At 49.2% G+C, this 9,957-nt stretch overlaps 1 protein-coding gene across 1 annotated transcript in view; it reads left to right on the top strand.

Moving 5' to 3' along the window:
• The window catches only part of COL13A1 (collagen, type XIII, alpha 1), a gene marked incomplete at both ends in the record, with an annotated part of 58,637 nt that extends 52,528 nt beyond the window's left edge, over positions 1 to 6,109 (top strand). Inside the window, 2 exons of the mRNA XM_010141504.1 lie at positions 1,879 to 1,965; positions 6,071 to 6,109. Of these exons, the coding sequence (XP_010139806.1) occupies positions 1,879 to 1,965; positions 6,071 to 6,109 (126 nt within the window). The remainder of the gene's footprint in view (positions 1 to 1,878; positions 1,966 to 6,070) is intronic.
• Between the last annotated feature and the right edge of the window lie 3,848 nt (positions 6,110 to 9,957).

The raw sequence follows: 9,957 nt of genomic DNA, 5'->3' as shown, positions 1-9,957 counted from the left end.
GGGAAAGAGGGAAGGCAACACTCCACTGCTGACCTGTTCCACGGGGGCTGGGAGACAACACCCGCCTCTCTGGAAGCAGGAGGTGTGTTCATTTGAAACACCTCTATTTTAGACAGCAGCAATATGCATAGTGCTTTAATATGAAGGTTTTCAGTGTTGAGCACGTTAAAAATGAGAACCCACTTTGTTAACTCCCAAAGAATTTGCTGAAATCCCCTCTGTTACTTCAGGCAGAGCAGTGCTTTTAAAGTCCCTGAAACACTCCTGCTGCCGTTGTCTGGAGGGGGAGATGGGATAGCTGCACAGGCAGAGGTGGTATCGTGGCACTAGGCAGCAACGGGAGCCGATGGCCTTTCAAGTAATCCAGCTGAAAGAGTGCGGGCCCTGACCTTGTGCTACCAAGCTGATATCTTCACTGTTATTTTAATGCCTGTGTTTTTTTCTCTTGTGTGTACGTGCGTCTTCCTCGCTCCTACAGGTCTACCTTTGTCCCCTTTATCCCTTCCTCCTCTTCCGCCTTTCTTCCTGGTTCCTTCCTCCTTCCTCCAGAGCAACCCATGCCGCATTTTCCTGGATTATCCTCTCTGTTCCAGTGCTTGGTTCTGGGTGACTTCTCATTGCATCTCCTCTCCCATCCATTTCTCTTGCCAGCTTTGGTTTTAACACACTTTTTTTTAAATAAAAGAAGCAGCAGCAACCTCTGCTGTCTGATTTTATCCCTTAATTCCTTTAACCCTCCCCAAAGGACCCTAAATTCAATTCCCTGTGCAGCAGCCCCTTCCCCTGTGTTATGCTCAGCAGCTTGGAGAATTTCCTGGTTTACACAGAAAGATTTGGTAGAGACAGAAGTGGCAAATACCCACGCTGCACCCTGCCTTGGCTGACCTGCTGCGGGTGGGATGCATCCTCCCCTGGTGAGGAGGGGCAGCTGGCCATGCCCTCTGCCCCTTCTGCGGCTGCTTTCACTGACCTCATGCTGCCCCTCCACAAGAGGACAAGCCTCCTCTTGGATTATGACTTTTTAGGTTGTTTCCCTCCTGCCCTGGCTCTGCTGTAACTCAACCTGGAGCCTGTGGAGAAATGGTAATATCAAAGTGTTGTGAGAATGGCACCGTCCCGGGGTATGGCTGCGCTGCCGAGTAAGAGGGCCAGGGACCGTGTGCTGCCCTGCTGTCCCTTGTCTGACGGTTTTTTCTGGGGGAGCACTACCCCGAGCACCCCAAAGGACAACCCGGCGGTGAGAATTCAGAAGGGCACGATCAACACAGAGCATCTGTACCAGCAGTTCCTTCCTGCTACAGCAGGAGAGCCTGCCTGGGCTCTGCCACTGGTCCTGGTGGCTTGAGGCACTTAGGTATTGAGGTGCCACCCCAGAGCTCCTGTGGCAGAGGAGGGACCTTCCCAGGCTGCTGGAGAAGGTGAGGCAACATGCTGCTGGCCAGAGGAACCTTTTACCATGCTGTGAGTCTGCCAGTTCTCAGGAGGTGCCTCTCTCTGAACACACACCATACTGGAGGTACAGGAAGCCAGAGATGTGGCCTCCTAATGATGGCATGATGGAGGAGGAGCAGAGCTCCGCTGGCTCACCATAGACCTGGCCACAAAGTTGAGAGACACTTGCAGTGCTGTTGATGCAGAGCCCTTGCAGTCAGTCAGGGTAGGTTTAGCAGTGGCCAATGTGTTTATGCAGCTACGTAATGGTCAGTAGCTCCATATGTTGTTTCTCACTTAACGTCTCAAAGGGAGATTTCTCCTCTTTTAAAATGTTTCCTAAATGTTTATCCTTTTTTTAAACTATCGCTGACATTTGTTTGAAATGGATGATCCTAAAGCTTTTGTGTATTCTTTTTTTTTCTTGGACTAAACTATTATTTGCAGGGGGAGAGGGGCAAGAAAGGCTCTAGAGGGTCTAAAGGGGATAAGGGAGACCAAGGAGCGCCTGGATTAGATGCACCCTGTCCGTTGGTATGTTCTGTTTCATCTAATGTATTGTTTTAAGATTTGTTGCTGGGGAAGAAAGAAGGAAATCATAACATATATAATGGTCTTGCAAAAGTACGCCGCTCAGATAAGGCCCAGCCTGGTTCCCACTGCAGGCCGGGGCAAAGCTGCTTCCTCCAGCGGGGAACCGCTGACCCCTGGAGCAATCAGGCTGCTGAGTGACCATGGTTATATTCCTTCCTCTTCCGGAGCTCACGAAGGTTTGGGGTACATGGGGGTGTCCCATGTGCTGGGAGCCTAGGGCTTTCTCCTCTGTGGAAAGAGCCCTGTGTCTCCTTCGCTGCTGGTTATGGCTCCTCTCTGGAGACGTTTAACATCTTCGTGTCTACGGAATAGCGAAACCTGACTGCTGTTTTTCTTGCCTTGGAATAACGGCCAGCGGATGGGATCGCCCAAGAGCGACACAGGGCACTCGAGCTGCATTACCCAGAGGGAAAACACATCTCTGTTTTTTCAAACGGGATATGTTTCTGTCCAAATATGCAGTCTATAAATCTGGACAAATGAATAAATACAGGAGTACGTGTACGTATTCATCTAAACTCACGTGCTGCAGAAAACACTGCCAAAAATCTGTAGTACTGCCAGAAATCCCAGGATGCTCGTGGATCGTGCATCTAGAAATCCAGCTGCTGGTTTCTTAGTGAGGATAGGAAGAATGGATGATTGTAGAAGGGAGGGAACACCATTCCCATCCTCTCGGATTTAATTCGGAGAAGGATCTCCTGACTTGTAGATTACAGAAAAACACGATGGAAACCACGACTCCTGATTACGCAGACAAAAGTACACCTGAAAGCACGGGCCATGTGAATTCTGGGTATGCAGCAGAGTGCCCTGCGACAGTCCCCAAGGGGGACTCGGCCTCTCCTCCCGTGACATGGAGGTGACTGGCATTAACTGAAATAACGATAGTGGTTGATTTCACGAACAGGGTCTCCGAGGTTTTAAAGGCGAGAAGGGTGAGCCGGGGTTACCTGGGCTGGACGGCCTGGATGCCCCATGCCCATTGGTATGGCGTACCTTCCCTTTCCTGCATGCTCGTTTGCTTTTTGTGTCATGGTGGTTGTTTTCTGCTCCCTCCCAATAGCTGCATGCCCTAAAAACACCTGGCAGCTCCTTCCCTCCCTGTCTCCATCCAACCTTCCTCACACTGCTGATGTCAGACATGGGCCCTTCCCTTGGTGCTAGGATTCAAGCTGCTGTCAGCACCACTTTGTGGCATGAGGAAAAACATAGCGGAAATGTGAATTTATTTATAACTTCAATTCTTCCTTTGCCTTCGCTTTGACAGCTTTCAGTAGACTAATGCATGAAGACTTGCCTCTGCACTGGCTCGGCTTGCTGGCAGGGACCTGCACTGCTCCCGACCTTCATTAACTCTGTTTTTAAGTGCTTGTGTGCAGCTAGGACAGCCTGACACCCTTTGGTATCACCTCAGTCGCCCTATACGTTAAGGTGACTGGAAAAATTGTTACCCTGTTAGCAAGCCCAAGTCAAACATTGACTGGACACTTACCTCCCTTGATTCCTGCTACATAATTCTACCTGTCACTCTCCCCAGAAGTCCAGATGGTACCAGTAGCATCCAAGAAACTTGGGTTTAGAATTGTCTGTTTCCTGATACCCGACTCATTCAAGCATTAAAGGATGATTATTGTATTTGTGTCTCACCTAACCCAACAAAGGTATTCAGGAACACTGAACCTCAGCTGATTTCATTATAGAATCATAGAATGCTTTGGGTTGGAAGGGACCTTCAAAGGTCACCTAGTCCCAACCCCCTGCAGTAAGCAGGGACATATTCAACTCAATCAAGTTGCTCAGAGCTGTCCAACCTGACCTGGAATGTTTCCAGGGATCGGGCATCGACCACCTCTCTGGGCAGCCTGGGCCAGTGTTTCACCACCCTCATTGTAAACAATTTCTTCCTTCTCTCTAGTCTAAATCTCCCTTTTCTAGTTTAAAACCCTCAGCCCTTGTCCTGTCACAACAGGCCCTGCTGAAATGACTGTCTCCCTCTTTCTTACAGGCCCCTTTAAGTACTGGAAGGCTGCAATAAGGTCTCTCTGGAGCCTTCTCTTCTCCAGGCTGAACAACCCCAACTCTCTCAGCCTTTCTTTGTAGGTTCTAAGTATCCCAATAAACATCACTTACTAATTTACGCTCAGATTTTCTGGAGATGCAGCCTTCAAGGGAGGTTTTTGCTCCCTGCCACGCTCTCAACAACTCCGTAATACATTGAAACTTGTAGTCCCCCTGCCCTCCCAGCCCCCGCTTGGCATGGCCAGATTTGCTCCAGAATGGTCATTCCATTCCAGCCATGTTAAAACAAACACTTCTCTTTGAACCTATTTTTGTTAGGGGAAACTTGCCAGAAAACCTGGTGGAATACAGATGCTATTGTTCTTTTATATATAGTATTCTGGCATGCAAGTTAGTTTGGGAACGTGAATAAGCATGTTTCCTGATCCAGCTAGGTTAAAAGCTTAGCATCCAGCTGACACATGCGTGTGTGTAACTTGTGGAGGCTGTGAACTAACGCTTTACACATCTGAGCTATGTGGAAGGAGATACTTGGTACTAATCAGCATGTCGTGTTTCCGTTCTCGGCAAATTCGCCTGCAACAAACACTTCCTTGTGACTCTGGTCTTCCTTTGATCCCTGAGCTATGACTCCCTGGCCTCCCATTCCTTCGTGCACCTAACTTCCCATCTCCTCCTGCAATGCACCACGCCAGTCATTCCTGCCACCACCGGTGTACCAATGGGAGCGCCACGATTTACCCAGTATTTCCACGTAGTGGAGGGGGAGTGGGAGGAAATACCAAAAGGAGACCACAGTTTAAAAAATGCACTCAAAAAGCAACCCGGTGACAGCATCACGGCGACATCCACGTCATCAGCCCCTTGGGAGGGCACCTCCTTTAACAGTTTCTTTCGCAGTGTGCTGCTGTGCATTTGCTTTTCTCTTTGGTTCCGTTTCCCTTCTCCTTCTCAAGAAGGTGGAGAGGCACTGCAGATTCCTCACACAGGGCTTGAAGAAGTGAGAACCGAGTCATTTGAGTGAAGAGATGTGCCTGTATTGTGTGTTGCACATTTTCACCCCCTGCTCTTGAGTTTTTCTGGGGAATAGCAGAAGCATTGGACTTCTTGTGTCAGAGGTGTCATCTGGCTTGATCTCCTGCTCAAGAGCACCTTGCCATTGACATTCCTTTTTTCTCACATCAAATGGGGCTGCGCTGAGATGAAATTAATGGCAGTAATTCCGAAAAGCATTTTCCAAGCACATAGTTTTAGCCCTTAAAATACCAAACCTTCTTCAACACTAAAATAAAAAAAAATTTAAAAAAGAAGAAAACCACATGCTCACCATGAGAAGTGTGGCCCAAGACTTCAGGGCTGTAGGAGCACCAGGGGATTTTCACCGAAATCTCACTGACCTTACTGAGGCAAAAGCCCCCTCTCAGGGAGTCAGCTGCAGGGTCTGCCCAGCTGCCGGCCTTCCTCATTTCCCAGGAGCAGCATCTTCTCAGCGGCGAGAGGGGACGGCTGGGCAATCCCTCACAGGCTAAAGCAAGCCCTTTAACTAACAGGGCAGAAAGGAGTGGAGGTTTGTTCCAGACCCTCCTCAGGACCCAAGGTTAGTGCTGCCCCTGGGGTGCCCTTGGCGTTACAGAGCCTGAGGACACAGACCAGCCAGCTCATGCTTTTCTCTGCCAACACCTGCAGTGTTTTTCTGGCTGAATGGGACCTCCTCTGTTCCCTGCCTCCTCCAGGGGAGCCTGGCTGAACTCCTTCCTCGGAGGAATGAGAGCAAGCCTGTGGATCTCCGTGCACAGCCTGCAGGCAAAGCCCCTGTTCAGCCCCAGCCCTTGCTTCAGGCTACCCCGGTTATGTCAGCCAGAAGTCTGGGTCATCCCAAAGGGGCGAGGAATATCTTTGAGACTATTCCTCCAGCCCTGGTTCAGACTGTTTGTTGCAGCTGTAATAGTTAACCCTCTCCTCTCCTCGACCACTGCACTGTTTGCTGTGTACTAAACTGCTATTTCACCTGTCTTTTTTGCAGGGGGAAGATGGCCTTCCGGTTCAAGGCTGCTGGAATAAGGTAAAATACTCCTGGAAATGGTGTGACCATGATGGGCTGGCAGTGCTACAGGTCCTGCTAGTGTTTTTCTATGAGTCCGGCTAAGAGCAAGAGAGGTGTGGAGGCATGCATGGGCCTTCCAGGAGCATAGCCCTGAGAAGCAGCAAGCAGAATTCTCCTTTGTTCATACATTGCAGTTTAGCTTTATGGGCTAGAAGTGAGAGAATTGTATTTGTGGCCTTTGAGCTGCTCTAACACTTGCACAAAAATTCGGTTGCTACCTGGCCAGCTCTGTCACCAGAGGCTGGGAGCTGGCATGCCCCAGGGAACCTGGGGCCATGGGAGGCTGGTGGGAGCTGGGCAGAAGCTCACAACTTGCCTTTGGCAGAACGAAGGAGCTGCAGATCAGTGCCCCTGCACACCGCGGCTGGGCTCGTGGCACCAGACCCCCCAGTGCTCCCACCGAGGGGTGGCTGCTGGGCTGTGGCACTGGGCTTGGGGCAGACCGTGGGCTGAGGCAATGGGCCTGTTCCCTCGGTTCTGGGCTAGCACTGAAAGCGGGGTGTAAGGGTCTCTCCACGCTCCTTTTGCTTCTGGTGGTTCAGCTGCCTCAGGAGGCCACTTCTGAGGTTCCCCCAGAGCCCGCTGCCACCTCTCCGGGTTTAGCACACCTTCGGTGCCTGCCCCGTGTGTTATTGCCATCCTCAGGCCACAGGAGTAGGAAGAAGAAGGAGGTGGAGAGCCAGCTCGGATCCATCCTCTCACTCCCACTGCCCAGGGAAATGGAAAGGATCTCTCCTGAGATCCAGCGCCATTTTTATCCTCCTGGAGACCCCGGAGCCAGCTTCCCTAATGCTGTCCCACTGTCCTCCCACCTATGAAGTGGTCCTTACCCCCTAACACTTACACTAACAATTGTTGGTGAACTGTCGCTAACACCCGTTTATGTTTTCTTTTGCAGTGATGATTCTAACCCTGGACTGGCCTGTGTGTGTTACTGTACATAGAATATTTATTTTTATACAGTGTTCTCTGAAATGCCCAAACTTAAGCATTTTTACAACATATCAAAAAGCTGCATATTTTTTGTACAGAAAATACTAGATCTCCCTTCTTCCCTGTTTGTCAGTTCTCTGTATAATTCTATGTCTGCATTATGCTTGTTTTGTCATGGAGTACAGCTGTAATATTTACCTGATAGTTTGTGCACACGTGACGAATACAGGAACTTAATAAATTATTGCATTAAAAGTGCCCCAAGGAGCTGCCCTGTATAGATCTAAAGGTCATTTTCATTTTTCAAGCTGGGATCATTCAACAATATTTCAAAATATTATGGAGGTTTTTTAATTAAAGTGAAATTTAAAGAGTTTTGTTGTGACTAAACTAAGGTGTTGCTGACAAACCTCACAGTAGCCACCGACCACCGAGCTTTAATTAAAGCCTCATTTGAAATTAGCCATGTGGCAGAATGCCTATGATGATATCCTAACGAACCTTTGTCAGATCAATCCACGTGGCTTTTTAAAAACGCTACCCAAAGGTTGCATGCAGGTGTGCTGAGCATGCCATGGTAATTTGCATACGTACGTGTTAATTATCCTTCCTGCCCTACCTTTGTTAATGTCTCAAGTCTAATCAACCCATTGGGAAAACTTTATTGTCAGATTGAAGTGAACATCACCATGGACTTTTCTTAGCAAATGAGCGGAAGCCTCAGTCTATTCCCTAAAGCACGTCGACTTCCCCTTCATGTAAGGTGAAAAGCCAGTCTGCAGCCCTGAAGTTTCAGGGGGAGGGAGAGAAGCTGGAGGTGCTTAAAGACCCCAGCAGAGAAATGCAAGCAGGAATCCATTAGTTAGGCTGATCCCCTGAGGTCCTGCTCTTCGCACCGTGCTGCCACTGTGAGAGGAGGTCGGTGCCCTCTCCCACAGCCTCACTGTGCAGTGCTTGCCATCAGAGATCCTGCAGAGCTGTGTTCTCCAGGGCTTCTCCTGGCTACAGCCTTGCCAGCTGAAGTGGGCGCCCCCACCACCTCCTGTACTCAGCTATTCAAGCCCTACATTCAACCGTTCATCTGTCTACCAGCTGTTCAGTAGCTATTTTTTCCAACCCATTCCATAAGCCCTTGAGCACCACCAGAGTAAAACAGCAGAGCAAGCGACGCACCTCCCAAATGCAGAGGAGAGGGCCTGCCAGGGACTGCCCAAGGAACTGAGCCCAGCCTCTGACTGCTGCAATCTGTTTGTCACCTCACCCTCTCAGACATTTATTGAACTTCACCCAAAAGCCAGTGAAGTTTCTACCACCGGCTGGCCCTCGCCTCCCCATCCCGCAGGCTGTTCCCAACTCAGATGGCTCTCGCAGTTAGGAAACTCCTTGCAACTTTCAACCTAAGCTAATTCACAATATTTACAACCACTTCTTCTTATGCCAGCTTTGTCCTCGGGATAAAACTTCTCTACGCGTGAGGTTTTTATGAGATGTTCGAGGTGCTGGAGCTGAAATGGCCCAGAAAGAAAACAAATGGCAGAGCAGTGAGGGATTCGTTTGCTCAGTAACTTCTCTCGTTAGTCTAAGACAACTAAGACTCCCTGTTGTAAGGTGCTGCAGCTATGAAGCTCAGCTAATTGGAAGAGCACTTGTTTAAAGGAAGGTGGCCCAGCTCTGCTGTTCTCTGCTGGTTTAACTGCCCACCTCTCAAACCCAACCCAGCCACTGACAACCCAGCCAGGGTCACTGGTGCTGCCTTGGGTTTGGAGGACTGAGCAGCAGCAGCAGGGGTGAATTTCTGCTCTGGTCTTGTAGTGCTGGGCCCCCAAGGAAGGTAGTTTGAATGCTGGCTCTGTTTAATCCTCAAAAACTTACAGATCTTGGGGACAACTTGCCAAGGTCTCCTGTTGCTTTGGTGTCTGTAGTGTATTTTTGTTTTGTAACTGATTTTGTTGTGATTGTGCTGCATGGGATTGTCTGGCCTAAAAGCAAACAAAGCATAACTCTGCTATGTTGTCTTGACACAGCTTCTGAAAGAGAAAGAGGTGCGGGATGATGCTCTATCTGTTTCATTTCTTGGGCTGTTTTTCAAATGATATATTTGCCAGAGAGAAAACTTTTTGCCTGAGCCATGGAGGACCTTGAAACGCAATAGCCAGAAGTCTGAAAGTACCTGACTTGTGTCAGCAAAGGGGCAGGGGAGGAGGGATGCTCCAAGCATGAGCAGTCTGGGGTTCTCTACATCCAGTTCTGCCCCAGTGCAATTCTTCTGTTACCAGGGGACATAATTCTTCTGTTACCAGAGGAATTTAATTCAACAAAATGCATTTTAAAACCTTTCTGAGAATGGTATTTTGAAGGAGAGTCTATTGACTCAAAAACTTGTTTAGTTTTTTATTTTCACTTGCAAAAGTGGCTCCTTTTGCTTCCTGGCAAAAGGGATTGACAGGCTTCAGCTGCAGAGAAAACTGGGCGCTCAGACCTACTTCTCAATGGCTCTGAGGTCGCTGTTTCCCACGACTCTCGGCACATGCTTCCTGATGTGTGGGGCTGTTTGGGCAGTCCCACAGTGCCCCTCTGCGAGTTCTGCCTCTGTTGGGCAGTGAGACCTGAGTGTCTCATGCACGGAAGAAAACACAGCATATGTACAGGGGGAGGAAAAGGACCCCCGATTACTAAAGTGTGGAAGATGAAAGACAACCAATCTAGCCTTGAGGGAAAAGTGTGTGTAAAATAATACCTCATAAAGGTCAGAAAACGGTGACAAGTGTTCCCTGTGGTCACTGCAGACCACAGCCTGGTGGGTTTTACTGGAGTAGGTTAGAGAGCCATTTCAAAGTGCTGTTCCTACCGCCCCTGACGTCAAAGCTGTCTCA

Source organism: Buceros rhinoceros, unplaced genomic scaffold (genome assembly GCF_000710305.1).
Source record: "Buceros rhinoceros silvestris isolate BGI_N320 unplaced genomic scaffold, ASM71030v1 scaffold14428, whole genome shotgun sequence".
NCBI classification, from domain to species: Eukaryota; Metazoa; Chordata; class Aves; order Bucerotiformes; family Bucerotidae; genus Buceros; species Buceros rhinoceros.
Note: the sequence above shows the minus strand (reverse complement) of the source record. Positions and strands in the feature narration are given on the sequence as shown.